This window comes from Patella vulgata, chromosome 6, assembly GCF_932274485.2.
Source record: "Patella vulgata chromosome 6, xgPatVulg1.2, whole genome shotgun sequence".
Lineage (NCBI taxonomy): Eukaryota > Metazoa > Mollusca > Gastropoda > Patellidae > Patella > Patella vulgata.
In genome coordinates this window covers 19,542,278-19,565,151 of record NC_065884.2, presented here as the reverse complement: position 1 = coordinate 19,565,151, position 22,874 = coordinate 19,542,278, and the positions used below count along the sequence as shown (strand labels likewise).

At 32.2% G+C, this 22,874-nt stretch overlaps 1 protein-coding gene across 5 annotated transcripts in view; it reads right to left on the bottom strand.

Annotated features, from left to right (window-relative positions):
* LOC126824723 (autism susceptibility gene 2 protein) overlaps window positions 1-22,874 on the bottom strand; it is a 216,524-nt gene that overhangs the window by 10,950 nt on the left and 182,700 nt on the right. For 3 of the 5 annotated variants that reach the window (XM_050554059.2, XM_050554060.2, XM_050554063.2), the window contains 8 exons: window positions 19,671-19,719; window positions 10,333-10,831; window positions 9,756-10,030; window positions 7,687-7,904; window positions 7,236-7,283; window positions 6,188-6,289; window positions 5,612-5,650; window positions 2,566-2,646 (listed from right to left, as the gene is read on the bottom strand). In XM_050554059.2, coding sequence (XP_050410016.1) covers window positions 2,566-2,646; window positions 5,612-5,650; window positions 6,188-6,289; window positions 7,236-7,283; window positions 7,687-7,904; window positions 9,756-10,030; window positions 10,333-10,831; window positions 19,671-19,719 — 1,311 coding nt within the window. The remainder of the gene's footprint in view (window positions 1-2,565; window positions 2,647-5,611; window positions 5,651-6,187; window positions 6,290-7,235; window positions 7,284-7,686; window positions 7,905-9,755; window positions 10,031-10,332; window positions 10,832-19,670; window positions 19,720-22,874) is intronic. The other 2 variants (XM_050554062.2, XM_050554061.2) reach the window with 2 other exon arrangements.

Sequence of the window (22,874 nt, the reverse complement as noted above, 5' to 3'; positions counted from 1 at the left end):
CAAAGTTTACTTTCCTAATACATTATATCCAATTCATGTACTTTCTCTTTCAACTGTGCCAAATTAATCAAGTCTAATAACCTGATTGGGGTAATAGTATTTTAGTTAGAATACTCAGTTCTTCTAGCCAGATTGGGTTAATAGTAATAGTAATTTGTTTAGAATATTAGTATACCATCAAGTGAACTATAATTATGTTTATATTACAGTACGTAGATAACATCTATGATATATATTAAAGCAGAAAAAAAAACAAATATACACCAACTCTACTAAACCAGTTTGTTAGTTTGGGCTAATTGACAATATGGGCAGCTGCTGTGAAGAATGGTTGTCTTATTTTAGATACTTATCATAGAGAGAACTAAATTACCACTTCTAAAAACATGACGGGTGGTTGCTTTCAAATACATATAATGCACTTCGAAGATGGTACAACAATATAAGAAGAATGCAAAGCAATCAAAACAGAATCACATGTTACATTTGGCACAGACATGTTTGTTTTTTTATCTGCCATGTATTTTGACTTGAAGATAAATCAAGCTTTTAGATAGCCATAAAATAACATCTCTCTACCAGTAAATCTGAGAGATTTGTGACTAAAAAAAAGGACGATAAATCAGAACAATTTTCAATTTCGGGTGTCTCAAAGCTTGTAATATGTCACAATAAAATAAACGCAAGATATAATCTACGGGAGCAAGATGACTTTTTAATTGCTTTAAACGTGGGAGTGAACAGAACAGCAAGTATTTTATGTTTTCAAAAAAAAAAGAAAAGACAGAAATATTTCAGAAGAAAGACATACCAAGAAATATATTTGTAGATAAGAATGGTATTATTATACATGTATTATTGTTAGAAATGTTTAAAGTATATGAGAAACCATCAACGAGTTACGTAAATATTGTAGGAGATGTTAATATCATTAGGGCGGTGTAGAGATTATCAATATCTAGGCAAGTCTATATAGATACATGAGTATACCACATATATCTCCACATATCATCAACCAATCATCAAACACTTGTATATTTATAAACATGAAATATATCTACATCATATTACAGCTCTATGAAACCATCCATCAACCAGATTTATTTTATCAGTTTCTAGAATGAAGTGTGGGGGTGATACCGACATACTGTTTTTACACTTTCCTCCCTTAAAACAACACTAGTAAATCTACAACTTGGTGTTGAAGCCAACATGTGACTCTGTGCTTGTTTGGATTGAAAATAAACTTTGTGTAACAATTATCTACATGTTGTAAATTTGGCACACAAGAGTTCAAAGGTTACGAAAACTGATCAGGTTTATTATAAAACATTTAAAATCTCCAGACATACAAGCTTCCATTTTCTAAGACATTAGAAACTGATGAATCATATAACGTATATATTGTTTTGAGAAAATGGAGATGCCTAACTGGGTTTTGTTTTCTCATGAGAATGTACGCCTTGGCCAACTTTAGAACAGAAATTAAATAAATGAAGGTGAATGTTTTTGCCAATACCTTACTAAAACCATTTTGTGCATAACTACTGTTGACGTCACATGAGTTACAAAATCAAATTTTGCATGTGCTTTTGAACTGCACCAATATATTTTGTAAACTTTAATAGAAATTGAACAATGGAATAGTTATGAGAATAGTTTTGTACAATATCCCTGCACTTTTAAAATGAAATGAGATGAAATGTTGTTTTTTTTTATCCTCCTTTTCTTCACCAACTGGGCTAATGGAGACGGGTTGCTTTTTAAAATATAAATAGATATAAAATATGGGAAATTCCCTAACACTCTATAAAACTCATCATCAATAACCTGTTTACGCGTTCAACTTTCAAAACATGTTATATTTTTATTTTTTATGGATGTTAGAATGAAGTTTTTGTGAGCAATAATGATGGAGTATGTCTGGAAAGAAAGAATTTCAAAAACAAAAAAATATCTAATTTTCTTTTCAAATTGAATAAAAACACCAAATCATGACTAGATGCAGTAATATATCAAATTCCATATCATTGCGAAATGCTAAACACAAGTGAATTCAAATAAATACGTTTTTTTCTTTAAATGTCAGACTTTACATAACTGTCATTTATATTCAAACCACACAAATAAAGCTAACCATCATGATAAAGTTCAGATCCAAGATGGGTAAAACAGAATTGTAAACAGCAGAGAGAGAAATGGAGTTTAATGTCGACTCAACACAAACTAGATCATTTCAGGACTAACATGATTCAATTTATTTCAATAATCCAATTGCACGTAGGGGTCTTTAGCTGTGAGAGAAAACCCACAAGGTTGTACAGGTGACCCTACTTCTTGTCACATAAAAACTTGACTTTATTACAGACCTTATGATCTAAAGTGCATGCGTTAGACCATTTGCCAACCAACTCCCTAAACAGCATATAGAGCATATTCACAAAGAATTTGAAGCCTTTCCCCAGATCATAAGTTTGATTTCCAACAACCAAACCATAACCTTTATTTGAAGAACAGATTTTCTACCCTGACAAATGATAGAATTTAATTTTCAGGGCCACTCACCTTTGGTTGTGGTACACTGGTTCCTGGTGAGGGTTTATCTCTTGCACCTAATGGCAGCATAACTTGTCCTGGAACTATCGTCTGAAAAATATATATAGCCACTTCATATAAAAGACCTGTTTATAAAGAGTTTCTGTTAAAATAAATAAAATATACAATTATCAATTCGAAAAAGAAATCAAATACCATGTCCATAAATGTCCACTTCACACAGGGAAAATTCACAAATAAGAGACAGTCCTATGAAAAAATTATAACAGGTGTGTTATAAAAAGAGCAAGCATACTTTGCTTTATGCATACTATTAATAAACATTAAAACATACTAATCTTGTACTTCTAACAGTTTTCTAAAAGTGTCCCTTGTTTATTATCTCTTCATAATGCGACTTGATGTGAACAAAACAAGAGGTTCTTAAATCAACAGAAATTTAATCATGTAAAATCATGAGGTTTAAAATGTTATTGATTATTGTCTATTATTAAATATCCATGTAAATTCATGAAATTTAAAATTAATTGATTATTGCCTATTATTTAATACCCATTTAAATCATAAGGCTTAGAATTAATCTATATATTTCATAATTTGATTATCGCGTTTTTGTTTCAAATAAATGACTATATTCAAATTATTTCAGTCAAACTCTATGAAATATACAAAGAATAAAACTGTTTTTAAACAATAATGATATGCTCTCAGAAGTATTAGTGTACATGTATGTAACTGGCTAATTGAATATAGTTCAAATGGCATAAATTTTATATATCTATAAAACTTCAATTACATATTGATTTTTTCATGGAATCTATTATCTTTTATGACCCATGGGCTTTTTTAATAAAGATTTATGATTAAACTAGACTTGTTCAATTTCAACCAAACTGAGGTAAAATGTCATAAAACTAATAGAATTATCAAAGGATGTGTGAATGCAAAAACTGAAAAACAGCAAGTTATTGAAAAGCGCAGCAGTTTTTTTTCTACGATTACATTAACATAATGGTCACAGATGTCGGAACAGCAGATGGGGAGAGTGTAATCAATACGGCACCAGCACATGTATCATACACAATCACGATGCATCAATACTGCAGACAAAAATGCCAAGTTGGGAGAAAAAGATAAGGCAATATATGTATACTATTGACAGAAAGGCCAGTGCATGTCAAAGTCAAGAGATTACAAAAAAAACATGGAAGCTATATAAACGAATAAATTCTAATACTTCATGTATGAATAATTTATTTGAGATAACAGTAATATATCAAGAGGTATATTGCATGTAATTTTTAATATTGGTAATTTCAATTGTTACGGTATATAGAAACTATCTAAAAGGCAATAAAATGAAACTACAATGTAATAAAAACTGGATATTATGAAATGAAATAACTGTTGAGAATATCTATATTGATGTATAAAGTACCATTCTCCATGATTTATTTTTACCGAAGCAATTTTGTTTTAAGAAATGGAGTTTAACGTCCTCTCGACACAAACTAGGTCATTTCAGGACTAACACATGGTTCAATTTTATTTCAATAATTTGCTTACTCGTAGGGGTCTTTAGCAGTGGGGGGAAACTGGATGACCCGGAGAAAACTAAACAAGGTTGGCTTGTTAAGCCTATAATGTAGTATAATTAACACCACAATAGAACATAAAGTACATATGTATTTTCCTAGTACAATTTCTTTCCTGTTTACAAATACGTAGATTTCAAAACTAAGTTTTAGTGAAGTTGATTAACTCATACTGTATGTCATTGGTACAATAATGTTATTCAAAATCTCAGAAAACAGAAAATTTGGAATCAAATGTCGAATATTGAAATAATTTTCATGCAAATCGTATGTCAGATATTCCTGATATCAAACTTAAAACTCAAGTTTTGCTTGGAATTTCCAAAGCTATATACAGATGTAAATTTGGTCCAAAAAAGTTCAGCTAGAGTGTAAATTCGATTATGCAAATGTCTTTTTACTCTTGTTTATTTTTAATTAGTTTCTGGTTACATTTCTTAAGGTCCTTAAAAAAAGATTAAAATTAAAAAAAGAAGAAATTGTAACTTTTATTCTGAATTTTCTTTTTTCTGGAATATGTGAATATGAAGACTATGTATAAACTATTTTATGAGGTGTTTTTTTTATGTTCAATTGAACGTTGAGTGTTTAAACCAATGCTTTAGGGAAGAAAAAATATTTTGATCGCCAAAATAGATATGCATTTATCAAACCTTTGTTTAAATCTGAATACAGAAGCTAAATAATATCAGGCCGATCTCCAGTATCACGAATCGATATCTAGATTTAATAAATTTACAAGAAAGATTGATACAGAGTCTATAAAGAATCAAGATTTTGTATTCGTGGCAACATAACACGGCCTCAAGCAAATCATACTAAATTTTATATCACAGAGCATTGGATTAAACACGAAAAATAATGACTGAAAATGACGACAACAAAAATATCTTTGAATGTGAAAGATGTGTTTGTTGTCATCAAGATGACTGTGAATCTGAAGTAAGACAGCTAGGGTGAAATAAATATGGTCGGGTAGTCCCCTGTTTCTTATTCTTCAACACGTCGGCTCGTTATACCAGCTCCAGTTCAACACAGATACAAATATCACTGACATCATTTCAATATGCATGACAAGAATTTACATCTCATAAATAAACATTAATTTGAAAATATTTTTTTAGAAATATTTAATATAAATTCATGTGCCAGAACGACTGATGATGACTTTTTCATGTTTCATTTAAATCTTTAATGTATTCATAGAAATTAAACTGAGCTGCGAGCGCAATATTTGTCAAACCGTGTTCCATTGTTTTCACCATAAAAGAGGACATTTTTATGTCTGCATATCGTTTTTAATACGTTAATAATAATTTCTTCATAGAATTACTAAATTAGACTGAAAAAAGATTTTTAACAAGAGCACAAAAACATCCTCTCAATATTTCTAGCAAGAGACTACTAATGGTGACAAAAATGGAATTGGCTGTCAATAATTTAGACACAAAGGTACCAACCCTTTCACCCTGTGGTTTTTGAAGTGGGGTCTTCCAAGCCTGAAACAATGGACAAAACATGATCTATATATAAAGACAAAAAGCTGGATAGAAATAATACTAGCTATAAAATTATCAACATTAATTGACAGACAATAAGCCAGTTTAACTTTATACATACAGCTAGATAGCATTATTCACAAATTACTTATTTATTTAAAAGAAGGACTGAATAAAATGAGAATATAAAAAGCGCACAGTACGCAGTTCTCTACTATACTACTGACTGAGCTACAATTATCCCAAGGCAAAAAGGGCACTTGCCCAGGCACCAAAAATTTTGAATCTAGTTTATAACATGAAGAAGCATAGTGTAAACTTGATAGAATTTGGAATAGTATACAGAAATTATAAAGATGCCAGAAAAGGTCCCAAATTGGTTCTTGCCTGGACTAATTGTGTTTCTAGGCAATTGGTGTTTATGATGAGTTATAGATAAGGATGATAGCTAAAACTAGTATCTGATTATATTCATATATATGTATAAGCTAGTATTAGATATATGTGTGGGGTTATTGATATATCTATAAGACTTACCTTAGGTTGAAAAGCTCCATATAAACCTGTAGATATTGAACTAGACGAAGGTCCCGGAGGCAGTAACGAGGAAAACCCTGGATAACTTGGTAAACCAGGCAACTGAAATTAATATGTAACAAAACAAAGTTACGAAGACTGTTTTCTTTCTTTTCCAAATGGTATCAACAGACAAATATTTCATCCATACAGCACAAAGTGTAGTTTAGTATTAATATTTTGAGACTTTATAGCATAGTTGTGATGATGTAAAAAGAAACGGATTTAGTTCTTAAATAAATTTGTGTCTTATTATTAACAGATGTAGCGTACTATTATAAGTTTATCCGATGTTTATGACATTAATTAATAGCATGTATTATATCTATTACACCTTTAATCATATCATATCATAATACCACAAACTTCATGTAATATCATTATCACGTTTCTTTACACTAATAATACTTTCCAATTAACAGGTGCATTGATAACTCAATATACAGGTGCTTGAAGGACACAGAAACATCACTCTAATATATTTATATCATCAAAACATTATTATTTGCTCTATGAATAAGTTTAATTCTTTCTTAGAAAAATTAAGTAAAAAAATTTCAAATATGATGGGTTTTTTCTGCTAACATGATAATGTGGTTTGGGCAAAATGCAGTGGTTTGCCTTTTTTAAACTTAATTTTGAGATGCCAGTAATGTATATATCCAATATATAGATACAGAAACCAGTGTCTGATCTATATTATGAAAATATTATTTCTAGCTGGTGTAATGCATATATCGCCAGTATGTAACATGATGAACTACTAAGTGGCACTATAACATTTTGTATAACAGCCCCCCAACACATACCGGTACTACAGACATTAAAGAATAAAATTCTTCAGTTAATGGTCTTAATTCTGAGATTTGAAAATTCATTATCATAAAAAGTAAATAATTCTAAAAGACACTTCTGCACCTTGAAGGCAGCAATTGCTTGAAATCTAAATTTTTACTTTTCTACAAAATAAAAAAAAATAAAAGTTAATATCTGTGAAAATTAAACTTACATTTGGTCGATAGAGTGGACTGTCATAAGCTTTTGGAATTTTATCAAACTGAAAATTAAAAAACATCCTTAGAATTATTCAGACAATCTATAAAGTAAACAAAGCTGTCTTATAATCCTAAATGACATTTAATATCTAATTCTTTCCTGTTGGTTCCTGAAACCTTCTATAAATGACAAGTAATTTTGATTTGTGAGATTAATCAAGTCTGATAGTCTGAAATGTGACAGGGCAAGAATGAACTGGATTTTTAACATCTGGCTACCAGTGGGAAAAATGCATAACTTAAAATAGCTTCAAAATGCCTTTAAGTGGCCTTAATCAATGTCTTTGAATAAGAGCATAATTTAGTGCATTCCAGATTCCATAATTTAACAAAAAGATAATTTAATGGATTAGTAAAAAAATAGATGAATAGATCAATCTAAAGTATATGTAAATAATAACTTACCAAATGAGGAGGTGGGGTGGGGACCAGAGATGGGTGTGTACCCAAGGCCCCATATGCGTGTTGATGCATATGTTGATGATGGTGAAGATGAGAATGTTGATGTTGATGAGACGTTGGTTCGTTACGGATGTATGGTGAAGGAACCAGTGGATTGGAACTTGAATCTCTGTTGTGAGCTAAAAGACGATTATTTAAATCTTGATGTAAAAAGTCTGGATCTGAAATACAGATCAGACGCGGAGTTTATAAAATACAACATGCAAGTTTTTTTAAAAAACTTTTCAGGTATTTTTGTAAACGCATTTCAGAATTAATAAGCAGCTTAAAATTACAATATATTGGGACTTGCAAAAGAATAGTGTCTCAACATACAAAGTTATCCAAAGGGACTTTTAAACAGAAAAGCGTCTTTTATATTCAAGTTGTTAATCCTATATTAATAACACACGTTTTTCTTGTTGTTTTTTTTTGATATTTGAACCAAGAGTATTAACAGCATTATGGACTATTTAAAGTAATAATAGGATCCCATTTCTCTTTTCATCTCAAATAAATTTAATCATCACCAGCAAGTTTACAAATTCACACTTGGTTAAATATTTTAAACGTAACTGGAGATCCTTTATGTACAAGATTATAGTCCCTTACATTCCGTTGGTTGAGCCTTTAGCACCTGCCTACAGGGATATATATATAATACTGTGTTAATGTAAATAACTGTAGGTGTTTGTTTTTTCACAAAGTACTTGTTATAGGCAATGATGAAAGATATTGTAGCAAAGATCTAATCTGGGCAATAGAAGTGAATCTTAACCCTGATTGAGTGCATTAGATATGGATAAAAGAGTAATATGAACTGTGATGCTATTGTTATACCTATCACAACCAGTTGTTAAAAGACTTTCTTCACACAGTTTATATCTCTAAACAAGATGATCTATTACACTGTAATTGCCAGTCGTGTTTTTTTTTAACGGAGCAACAAATTAGCAACATTATTACCTATCTACAACATTACTTTATCTATTAAGAGGCGATATCACTCCTCGATTGTCATTGATGCGCAAAACAGTAATTTAAGATTGAATCAGGCATTTTCAAATTGAGACAAAAATTGCAGATTGATTGCAAACATACAGACATTATTAGTCCACATTCAAAATGGTTTTCAAAGAGACAAGTTAAAGTTACTGATATACAATTGATGCACTTTAAGACAGTGTCTGGATTTGTAAAATCGGATGAGTCAGTGGTTATTTCTAACATGATATATTACATACTATTATGTTCATGGTAATAAATTTATTAGAGCTCTTATGTGACCAATCAACTATCTATTTAGAAATACTTGTACCTAGCACACTTGGATCACAGGACTCAGTTTTTTCAATCATTATATTTATGATGTATGTTTTATTGATGGAATATTTTAATATCCGCCATATATAGTTTCGAGTATGTTCAAGGGGACTCTCATAAAACTGTTAAGATATTTTTGTTAACCCAACAACTTAAATCAATTGACATTGCTGTTTCATTTAAAGGTTATTGGAAGATTGGCTGTCTTATTATAAACAATTGTCTAACCAAGTAGTCTTCTAGTGGGAATAAACTTGAAAGCTGATTTGACATTTCTTTAAACAATATGCATAAATAAACAATAGATTGCTAAAAATTTTAAGGCTAAGTTTGTTGAAAACACAAAATAGAATTTTTTATTTTTTTTCAGAAATGCTAACTCTATATTCAAATACTATTTTTTTTTTCATAAATATCGATTTAACCTTCCATAATAAGAAAGCATGGTGTAAGACTCAATTTATGCCCATTCATTCCAGAAAACCTGGAAAAGTCCAAATGGAATGAAGTGTAATGTTCAGTCAGCACAACACTTCAAAGGTTATAGTCTATTCCAATCCAAGGGGGAGGCGAGGATTTTACCAAATTAACTGTTCTATTTCGAGTGACCATACTCGGCCTAATGCTTGAAACCCATTACTGTTGTGAACTAATTTGAATAATTATGGGATTTCAGAAATTAAAGCAAAAAAAGTCAACATGTAACTTACTTCTGATGAGACTCTCGTGTGTGAAAGGACTTCCACCAGGTACGGCTGCTGGTAATGCTGTTGATGTTAACTGTGGTGGAGTATGATGAGGATGCAGTGGAGGAGGCGCAAACATACTATGGTGGTGAGGGGTGCTGTGATGATGTAGTGGATGGGGGTTCACGTGTGGAGGGAATGTGGAAGGGTGGCCGTGTAAGGAATGTAATGGGGAGGGGAGACTAGGAGACTGAGAATGGGGCAGATGAGGTGATGGTTGATTGTTATATGGGGAAGCACTGAAAGTAACAAAAAACACATTTTTTTTAGCTTATAACTTATGAAAGAAATTGTGATCAAGAATTTGTATCAAATCTTCCAACCATACCAAACCATTTACATAATGGGAATGCAAGTTATTCTGGTATGTTTCCCTGATGAAGTCCATGTATTATTACACCAATTTATTCCTTTGTATTTATGGATTTTCAATTTGAATTTACTTAATGATACTATATGAATTAAAAAGAATACAATTAAACTTTTAAATCAACAATGAAAATATTATGTGATAGTATTAAAACATTAATCTTAGACTTACCTAGGCCAATGGGGTTTAGGAAAAGGATAACTGTTGCTATGACTACTATGAGACAAAACTTCTCGTTCCCTAGAATCTCTAGAGTCTTCTCTTCGTATCACTGGTCTTGGGGGAGGAGTAGCTTTAACAGGTTCCTTTATTGTTATAGGTGGGGGGATGATCAGTGGCGAGGGGTGTTGTTTAACAGGAGGTGGTGTTGGTCGAGCAGGGCGCGGTGGGGGAGTGGGCGATAGTCGTCTGTGAGATACAGGAGTTGGCGTTGTCACAGGTCTGGATGGAGGTCGTACAACTGTAGTAGCAGCAGCTGTCAATGTAGATGTGGTACTGGTTGTCGTGGTTATTGTCGCTGAGGTAACATCAGCAGTAGTGGTGGGTGGAGGTGATGGTGAAGCGCTGGCCGTGCCATTACACACAGTTGATGAAGATGTGGGTGGAGTTAGTGGTGCCACTGATTCTAATGGTGTTGGTGTAGGCGTAGGAATACGTTCAATAGTTGGACCTGAAAAAAATCCAATTAATGAATGACTAAATTTTATCTAAAAAGGACATTATTTAATAACTGCATTACAATCATTAACTGATCATTGCAAAAAGACCAATCAGAACTTCATTCTTTCAACATGAAACAGAAGGCCCGAGTTTAAAGATACATTATGTAAGATCTAAATACAGAGCTAGCTATTCATGCTATAATAGTTCGAAAATTGATAATGTAAAAGGAATAATTTGAAAATTTCATTCAAATTACTCCATTGCGAGCGAAGATATTAACCTTTGAAGGTTTGACAAGGAATGTGCAATAATTGCAACCACCGTACTGGCTGTTCGAAGCTAAGTCTCGCTCCTCCATTTTTAAATTAAATCAAAATATGGCTGAACTGTTCTAATCTTTTTAATATCAGAGAAAAGAGATGACAACGATACTTGATTATGGCCTGGATCAGTTAATTAATGTCTAATTAATAATTTATAAAAAAAAATGCAATAGGCAGATTTAGCTCTTGCATAATGTATGTTTAAGTTCAGGGTAGATAAAAAGATGGCATCGAATGACAATAAACTAGACATATCATTTCAATCATCAATATTGATAAAATACAGGAAGTTTATCTGACCATACTGATGGTTACTGATAGATTCAATAGCCACATCTCTCATCATAGCGAGATGGTGGCGCCCTCTCTTGTAAACATCCTTCAATTGTTTCTTAAGAAGATAACCAGAGAAGAATAAAGGTAATAAAAAGCAAATATAAGAATTTACTTGCACACATTATCGCTGCTAGATAAACACAATATACACAAAGCTAGATGTTAACAGCCACATAGATAGAATACCTCTACTGTCATCTTATCCCTTCTGACTTATCAGCCTGATAAAAATGTGCAAGATATCTACCTATCACTGGAAATCTGAGCACTTTGAAATGTTGCTAGTGCCAAAGCCATCATGAAAACATTAGCAGTATGTTTGTGTGAGGGGAGGAAATGACTCTGGCATGCTTAGACCTACTGTTTTCTAAATACAGCTGGTAGGCATCATTAGAAGTCTTTGTGTTCTATCCCTGCCATAACTAACATCTTCTACACTTCAGGTATGGTCTACCTATATTGTTCCACTTCATGGCACTTGTAAGCTTTTTACTTGTTTTATTGTTACAGAAAATTCATTAACGTCATCAAATGTGAATTATATGATGGCACTTCAAATAAGTCAGTCTGACAAATTATAGTACTCTAATACAAAGTTTTAAGCATTTCTAAAAAGATCATGTATATCCTTCCTAATGTCTCAAAAAACACTACTTGGCATAGATTTCAAGAGTTTCCAAATGTTTTTCATGATAAATCCATCAACAATATCGAAGAAATGTACCATACATAAGAATGCATTAATCACTAGTGTACAGAGTAATGATAACATCAGATACCAATACAAAACCAGCTTCCCAAAAATGTTTTTGTTATTAAATCATCAACAAAACTATAAAAGAAATGTTTTTTCTCACTGGTCCAAACATAAATATATGGCAATAAAACATAGATATAAGTAACTATGAGCTGGTAGAAAGTTCCGATAACATCAAATAGTACCAGTTGTTATCTTGTTAATACACCCTCCAGGATCATCACCTTAAATACTGCTTTAAAGATACCCAATATAGATTACAAACACAGTAAATACCAAGGTTTACAGCTAAATTATCAACACCCCTGATAGCTTTGAGCTCTAAGATACAAATCAAGACTTTTTGTTTTTTACATTAGAGTCAGGTATCACGAAGTTTTGCATTGGATGTCTTGTAAAAGAATTGCACCTTAAAGATGACATTATATATACCCAACAGAGATTACAAAACATGGTATAACTGGAATTTAGAGATAAATTATCATCACTTTTGGGCACCAAACAACTACGAGAAATTATAACATTTAGTCAATCAAGTTCTAAGATAAGGAGGTTGGTTTTTTTTGCATCGCTTGCCATGTAAAAGAAAACAAACCCAAATGTTAGAAGATTTGCGGAAATATCCAACATAGCACTTGTAATAAGCTCATCATAATCGTCATACCAAGCGATCTTGACGCACCTCTTCACATGATGAATAAACAAGAAATACATATATATATATATATATGTATATTGTTTTCCTCATCTATATTCTAACCAAATCTATCTACAACATGGTTTCCTACCCAAATCAATTATGGTATAGAATACTGTTACTCCAATTGCTGATCTCAATTCCACATCTCCCATTGAGTGAGTTTTTACGGCACATGGTTGTGTTTATCTAGAGGCGAATGTACCCACCCAAACTGTCACCTATCCCTAGGTTTCTTACATAATGATTTGCACAACCACACATATCCTACCATCACATCTGCTCAAACACCAAATTTGTGATTTTTCTGTTTATTTATATTTTTCCTGGGAACCATATTGTGTCCCTCATAAACATGTGCGCTCCAAACAGTAATGAGTCTACAATTGCCTTGAATCCCTGTTACATATTTTAATAACGTGCAGAAGTAAACCTATATATCAGAAGAAGCATCAGTATTTTCTATTTTTACTTCAATAACCAAAACATATGGACAAAACCCATTTATTTATACATGTGGGGAAAACATTATGATGAAGATAAATGATGCAGAGAGAAATTCCATTAGAATTCAGCGCAAAATACTAAATCAACTGATTTTGCATCAGCCATATTGGATTAATGTCAGAATTAAGACGATAGTAACTGGTGAAAGCAGTCATTTGTCAACTTTGAAAAGTAAATCTGTAAGACAATGATGGGAGGTTGTTGATACGGTCAGATAATAAGCCGGCTTTGTTTTAAAGGGAACTGTTAAGACTACTATTGGGTGGTAGATAAATCCCATCATTTATCAGAATTAACTGCTGAACACCATTAAATGTTATGGCGTGACTAGAATAATTTGTCTAGGCAATCTACTGCTCTACTGACTGGCTCACGACAACAGATGGCATAAAATATAATTTAACTGCGACATAAAATTGTAATTCTAAGCAATTTGTAAGAAAACTCTATTTCATTATTCAAACCCAGTCCCTTCTAGCTATATAGATAGCGAATTTAATCAATTTTTAAAACTCTCTCGCAATAGCAGAGCAGCAGACAATTTCTATTTTGCTTCTTCCATTCAAGTTTTAATATCATAGCACAAACCGTCTAATTCAATAAGCAATCGTTCTACCACCCAAAGCATTCCAACGGAACCAATGGTGTAAAACTTAGACTTGGACCACCATCATCTTCAAATAACAGTCATTATCCCACATGTCTAAATAATCATAGACTATTAAAGTGCAGGTGCTTCAGGTTGTATGTAAATAAAAGATAGGACTACTTGATCTACTCTGCTCAAATCATTAGAGTTCAATAAGAACACTAACACAGAATTACGAATATTAAACATTGTATTTGTGGACAGTTGGATAACTTCCTCTTTGAAAAAAAAAACGTAACAGATGCACACACAAATGAATGAAATGTCATGAATGCAGGTGCCACTTTCACATCCAGCTGAACCTTGCAGCACAGATCACAAGCAAGAGAAACACAATATCCTTATGTGCATAGAAATTTCCTGTTTTTTTCAGATATTTTGGCACAGAAAGGAAAGGATTGGAGTTTAATGTTTCATCAACACAATAATTCAGTCATTTTGAGACTAAATATGGTTACTTGGTCTATGCTCAAGTGTACAATGCCACAAAAAGAAGTTTGCCTGACAGAAGCATTTTGGCCTATTTCTGTACAATCTGAAAGACAAAGGAACACTTTCCTGGTCAGCCCTGTAGGTCCTATCACTGACAAGTGGGAACCTGCTTTGAGGCACAAAAAGGACCACTGAATATTACAAATATTGTCATTCCCACCTTAAAGCAGTAGCTTAAATCCAAGACTGCAATGAATTAACGCCTTGCTCAAAATACAGCCTGTGGGAGGAAGAATCCCTGAACAACGTAGGTACACTTTTCTTCCATATCCCATTAATCAAACTAGTATTATTGTCATTTTACCCTAAAAATGTTTAATTTCTTTATGATATTTGATCACTAGAAAAAAAAATCTTATTACCAGTTTTAAGTCTGCCATTACTTTTTTTAGATAATCAAATCAAAACATTTTTTCATTAAAATTAATCCACTTATCCATCAACAAAGAGTCCTGTCCAAATCACCCTAAAACCCCATTATGTCCAATCAAAATTTTCAGCAACACTGAACCACAAGATCATTAAAGAAAACCTGCTACTAAACTGTGCTGCGACCTACTCAAGATGGAGACCATTTTTCTAAATTTGGCTGGTCTGTGACAGATGGTGGAATCAGGATGTCAAATTGAATAAAACTATGAAGAGGGGAAGCCCTAGAAACACACAGCAATTCAATTGAATGATTCAGTATTTTAGTGGGTTGTCGAGTTCTTATTATCCCCAATAGCCTTTATATTGACCTCTAGGGCCTTTTGTAATAACCCTTGTTTGACACTTGAGTCTCTGATAACAACAGGACTACTCTATGGGGAATATTTCAAACATCCCGAAACTCTAATGGTGTTATCAGTCTTCTGGTGTCTCTGAGTTATGATACTGACCTAATGACTAGTGTTTCACACCCTGGGTTTGTTCTGGTTGTTGATAGAGATAATTATCTTATTACAATACCACTACTTGATGACCATCGCTAACAGCAGGAAACAATGATAAAATATGGAATCAATTACAAACTGAACCTTCTCCAGAATTAGAGCTCAGATAAACATCCATTTTCAACCCAACAATCTGTCATCTAGCAACCTGCTATCAATCATGACTGAGAGATGCTAATAATCTAGTTGAAAGATCATCAATGTAGTTAATTAATTAATTAGTCTCTCCATCTCTCAATTCTGCTTTTAATCTTATTATTTATTTGAAATGAATTTCAATAAGATGATAATTTAATTATGTCATCGGAGACATTGTTTGACACAAGACAGAATGGCAGTTTTCAGAAATAATAACTTTCAAGTTATGGTAAAATATTTGAAGTCAAAACAGATTATAATATTTTTGCAAACAATTTAACACAGTTCTTTAACTCACTGAACAAAATAAAAAATATTGGTAGCCAGACTTCAAAACATGTGCCCATAGCAGCCAAGTAATCCATAAAGGTCACATTTTTATTTTTTTGTTCAAAGGGATCAAGGGCAATAACCCTGAAAGTAATTACTGGAAATCAGTAAACATAAAAACTCGGTATAAATTTAAAGGCAATCTGCGGATCAATTTACCCTCTGGACAGACAGGCAGACATAGGATTGACACCAATATATGACCAATGTAGGGTGTATAAGAACCTTCAAGTCCTGATTTATACACTGGAATAAAAACATCATTCAAAGACCAAATACAGTTTCATTTTAAATCACTACCCTTAACCTAAAAAAAAATACAATTTACTTTAACAGCTAAACACTAACAGTACAGCAAACCCAAGTGAACAGCATGTTTATGTGAATGTTTATATCCCAGTATCAAACTAATTAACACTGACCACAAGCACAGTGATCAATTTACATTAGACAGCCTGGTCTTAATCCTCTCTAACTAACCCTTTATACACTTGTAAACAAACTTGTCCATAGGGGTCAGCAATTGGCCACAAACAAACCAAATGGATAATTAATTTTACAGCTGATCATGACCTGATGCTCCCTGATGTGACAGGGTAATTCCCCCACCAAGGGGTACAATTTTATTGACCTGCCCATCTTATTAAAACATGAATTGTTCAAATCTGGTGTTAGTCTGGCAGTTCAACAACTCCAGAAAGACGGCCATCTGCTCGGACTGAGTGTGTGGTCAGAAGAAGGAAATAGCTATGTTAAAACAACTTCACTTTCACTCAACCGTGTCTCTACGAAAATAACTAACAAAATTTTATCTGGCACATCTTTCGTTCAATAATAATTGGGGGGTCACGGTGGCTAAGTGGGTAAGACGCTGGCTTGCTAGTCTGGAGGTCAGGTGTTCGATCCCTGCATTGGCCGAGAAAGTTCATCAAGATTTTCCAATGTGGTTCCCCTTGTCAGTGATGCAGGACGGAGGGCCTGACAAGGACAGTTGTCTAGTCGTTTGGATGGGACGGAAAACTGAGGTCCCGTGTACATGTTGGCGTGCATGTAAAAGATCCCTTGACAGTTGGAATTCGATGTAAGAGTAGGCCATAGTGCCGCTGTCCGGGCAAAATTTCCCTCATAGCACACTGTATGGCATACGTCCATCTTCATTAGCCCAGTTCGGAGTAGAATAGTAGGATGTTAAAACCCATTTCATTTCATTTCATTTCAATAATAATTGCTATCAAAAATCCATCGCCACTGCAATGGCTGATAAGCACAAAAACAATTTACCAACTAATAATTTATAGGGATGGAGGCGAAGAAGGAAATTAATCTAACTGAATACACATTTAATGATAATATAAATTAACTTTTATTTCTCTACAAAAATAATTTTTATCTTGTATCTTATTTCTTTAATATCACCAGCAGACTATCTCTCTATTTAAACCTATAATTAAGTATGATAAACACACATGCTACAGTGTTTGGGAGGGAAAAGGAAAGCCAGCTAGGTGAAGAAGGGCTATACCATAATTGCATACACCCATAACAATGATAAACAACTTCACCATTTACTGTTTCTCAATGAAAACAACAACTACATTTTATCTTAAAACTTCATTCAATAATAGTTCTCCCACAAACTTATCTTCATTTACAGCTAAATTAGCTAATAATGATAAACATACCCTCATATATTTACCAACCAATAAGTAAATATCTAAATCATTAAATTAACATTAGAATGTTGATAAAATCACTCCATTTAATCAAATTATATGATAAGTAGTCGACAGTTGGTATACATTTATTCAAGAGGAGATAACACTCCAATACATGTAAAATATCTCACTTAAACTACTTGCAACTGTAAATGAAATGCTGAGACCTTTCCAGTTGGGCTGAGAGCTGAATTGATTTGAAACATTTACTTAATTTACGTTGGATGGTTCTAAAGAGGTGAACTTGAGACTTCTTGTCTTCTTCATGATAATTATATTAGTTACAATGACTTCCTGTCTTCATTCAAGTACTTCTCAACAATTTCATGTTTGGCTAATTTCCTCCACGATAATTAATCTTAGTTCATGAAGAATAAAGATAAACCTAACAACGCAGATAACCAAGGAAGAGAGAAAACTGGGTATTACGTCCATTTCACAAAACAGAACCATTTTGGGACTAATACCTTGTAATTCTTTATTCTAATTTGCTTGTGAGCAGTGAGAGAAACTACAGAACATAGGGAAACCTCATTCCCCAAAATTCTCAGTAGTTTAAACGAGTTGCCCATCTTGCAACCATCATAGTGTAGTTTGGTCAATATTTTGGTAATTTAAATGGAAACCATGATAAGTCCAGTTATTTCAGAACATGCGATTTGTGGCGACTTGAACCACATCACTTGTGTTACAAATGCCAAAAATGGCTCAAAGGCATGGGTAAACTCTTTAAAAGTTTATTGCAGCTAGGTCTGAAACTGGTACCACACATTTTGAGACTGTGTAATAAGGGTTTAAAGGGACAATAACACTCTTGCTGGCTTGACAGCTCCAGAAAATAAATAATAGCCTTATTCTAAGTATTAGATGCGTTAGTGTCCTACCTGTTGTGTAAATTATCCATTAAATCCTATTTATTTGTCCAAAGAGTTCAAAAATATTTTTAAATCCTAGTCACATTTGAAAAGCTTTATGTCAGGCTTTTCAAATCATTTAGTTGAATTTTCCAATTTTTTAAATTAGGTGTGTTAAGATGAAATTTGTATCATACATTAATTGGAATGTTGTAAAATAGTACAATTTGTTGACTAGAATAAAGATTGGGACATATTATTCAGTTACAACAAGAGTGGTATTGAGCCTTTAAGTATAATAAAAAAAAGTACAACTAAAATACACATGCCTGTAGCAGTTCACATTGGAATACAACAATAAAATCTTTTACAAAAATCAATAAAATAAGAAAATATGTTTTACATTCTGAACATAAAGAACAAAATAATTCTACATGAGTTATAATTGAAGTTGCTGGTGTGTTATAATTGAAGTTATTGTGGTTTAACAATTAATCAATGGAACATAAAGATACATTATAGGAGATTCGATAACGAGATGGCAGTTCTCACTATAATAATTAAAAACTAGATAATGTAAAGGCAATTTGCTGAAAATTTCATTCATATTGATCCACTATGAACCAAGAACTAAGCGAATGAAATTTCTGCCTAGCCTTGGTCATCATTACTAAAGTCAGTACGATAAACAGCATAGTCTCGATAAACAGCATAGTCTCGATTATCTATTTAATCGTTTAATCGAGAAGGAAAGTTATGCAGTAAATCGGCTCACAATCCACCTAAGATCGCAGGCTAGCGATGCCATCTAGAGTCGATTATGGTCTGGATAAGTTAATTAATGTCTAATTAACAATTTAGATAACATTTCAGGCCTAAAGAAAGAACTGCAATAGACAGATTTAGCTCTTGCATAATGCATGTTTAAAAATACATAATAACACATTGTCAATACAACACAATGTACTTTGATTATAAAATCCCAGTCGCAAAGAAATCTGCTGTCAATGAATTTTGTTAGGTGTATCTCCGACATTTTCAATTTTGTTTTTAATTCTGAAGCAAGGGACATTGTCCTAGCTTTATATTTCAAATAAATAACTAGATACTTACGACTTTTATGACTAACTGTTGTGAATAGATCAGAACCAGATTCAGATACCTGTAAAAGATGAAAATATTTTAATATTTAGTAATTGGTCAATAGTACATTATCATACATAATAAACAAACAACCAACATAATAATGTCAGTCAATAGTTAGTCATCAAAAGTAAAGGCTTAATATAACTTGTTTCCACGACATTTAATACTGAACTGGTAATACACAGGACACAATTCTATGAAAAACAATTACTATTTATCATCAAGCGATATTACTTGATAAAGATATAAAAAGAAATGAGTTAACGTCCTACTTTTCTGCACCAACTGGGTTAACGAAAACTGGCTTGACGAGATCCATAGTCGAAATGTTGCTGAGTAATAAACAGTATATATGTATTCCATAGAATTGTGTTCTGTATTATAGGATTAAATGATCCAATAAATGAGAATTTTTATACATGTACGCCCTATCTAAAAGGCATGGTTTTTAACAATAAAAATTTATTCATTGTATTATAAATTATTGTTCCCCTATGCAACAGGTTATGTGATGTGACATCTGTGAAATATCTTTCTAACTAAATACAACAGTAATGAATTGACAATATTCAAACAGCTTGAAAAGCACAATAGTAATGCAACTCTTGAAGTATATAAATTGAATTTTTTGTATATGTACTTGTGTAAATGAAATAATCAACATTTCAAGCATTTTTCTATTATTGAAAACTTTGTGAAAAATCTATATTTGTCGTATTTTTAAGAGCTTGACTGAAACAATGCTGAGGGGCTATGAGAATTTTGAATAGGTTAATAGCCTGCCCTGATGAAATACAATTCAAATTATTGACATATTAATCTTGAGGGCAAAAAAAAAAAAAATACATTAAGCTGAAAACTCTTTTTTTTATTTTGATTGATCCATCTAACATTAGACAGAGAACAAATTACAACACGAATTATGTACTGAGTTAACTCTATTGGCAATGAAGTAATCTATATATGGAATGCCTATTAATAATAAAAATCCATTAAAGGTCTTTTAAACTTTTTATAATAGGTAAAGTTGAATCAACCACTGTGAATAGTTGTGACTGAACTGGTATTGAGGTACTGCACCATTGGAACAACTAAATGCATTAATATATTAGATCAAATAGTCATTATCAACCACAATGATTGGCACTTATCCACTTGACGTTAATAATGGTGGCCTGCCTTACTTGGGACAACCTTTTACTTATTAACAAGCTACGATATACATTGTCAAAGTAACTGTTTTACTACCCAACTTTTTATAAATTTGATGAATCAAAAAAATATGAAAACATGCTCCATTTAGTAGAGTAGCCTTGAAAAGTTAAAGAAAGCACTCTTTACACTGTGTATATTATATGTAGAACTATTGTTATAGTCTGACCCTGCCCCACCAAGGTTAAATGTATATAATATAATAAACAGCGAGAAAAGATATATAATATACCATATTCAACATAATCACCGTGCTGACCACCTGTCGGTTTTCTTGGACTGTATTATAATATACTCACAGTCTTTTTTTAAAATCTCTGTGTTCTAAACAAATGACTACACAACATTGGCCTGTCCACTATTAATATTTGAATGATGAAAAACTTTGACAACTGAGGAAGTTAGTGTGCTCTCAGAGAAATGGAAAGTGTTGGCTAAACACATCTTAAGGTGCTCTGGTAGTTTTTACATTCAGTATGGTATGTAAATTATGATAATAACATGGGATGTAAATGTGATATAAATTATTATTTATATAAATATATATCTCCAGTATTAACAACTTAAGTTCCCAGTATGCTTTTACAAACTTTTCTACAGACTAACTGACCCATAGCCTTTCATATATTCTTAATTCTAGGTTAAACCAATTTTCCATATCCACAAATCTTAATATGAAACATTTTAATTTTCTTTAAGTCTAGTGACCCAGAAACTTTTATATATTTTTCATTCTAGGTTAAGCCAATTTTCCATACATCAAGATATCCACAAGTTTTAATATGAAATATCTTAATTCTCAGTTAAACCAGTTTTCTTAAAGTCTAGTGACTCATAAACTTTTATAATATAAATTAATTCAAATCTTAGATAAGGAAGTTTTACAGCAAAGCCTTCAAGTATAAAACTATAAATGAAGTCTAGTTCAGATGACATTGGCAATAAACTTGACAATACAGACGTCTGTTTACTAGCCGTAGGTCCATTAAACAATGACAAGGATTACCTTTGAGATCAGTGGTAGTCAAAGAAAATACTGCAGGCATTTAGCTATTTGGTTAAGCTTTGTTCTCACTTCTGTAAGATTATTAAATCTTCCTGTTGTCTAATTCATCCCAGCCAGTCAAAAGACTTAAAGTATTATCAATGTCAACAAGATATTTCTGTCAAAGTCTACTTATTTAAATCACGTCACTGTTGTTATTTTGCTGAAAGCTATTGAAGGACCGATACAGATTTCTGCAAACTGGTAAACGAAGCTTTGAAATATCGTCAATGGGTTCATTTACTTGCTGTTCACACAGACAATCAAATATAATTTACTACAAATATTCTCTTATATGTTTCTATATTAAAGTTTTATTAGCAAACAGGAAATTATAAGACTAACAGTGTTCAGTATTCTGATAAACTATGACTATCATAAAGAGAGAGGTACTTGACATTGTGGCCTTTACTTCTTTACACCTGACAATTTCTCACATTCATTATCCAAATATAACACCCTCTATTCATATCATTACTTTACCCGGGAAAGAAGCGAGAAATCTTCTGCATTATGTTCGATATTATGATATTGGTCAAGTATTCAATTTGTAAAGCTTTACCTTCCTTTGACAAATTATTTGATCCTCAAGTGCTGTCAATCCATTCCATTGTTAGTCATTCAAACTAGCTCTATTGATCAAACCGACTCACTCATGTACAAAATATTTGTCCTGATCATTTATATACAAGGTAAACCTATAGATATACATGTATTGTTATAAACTCTAAAACACACACATCGCTAGTTTATACTCTATGTACCAATAATAAATAACATTTTATTACTTATCAAATTGAACAGACATTTACTTCAAAAGATTTTTAGTTAACAATCACAAATAGAGGCAAAGCCAGAATTTCGTATTTTCTTTTCTAAGTTAAAATAATCATGGAATATAGTCCAATGTGTAC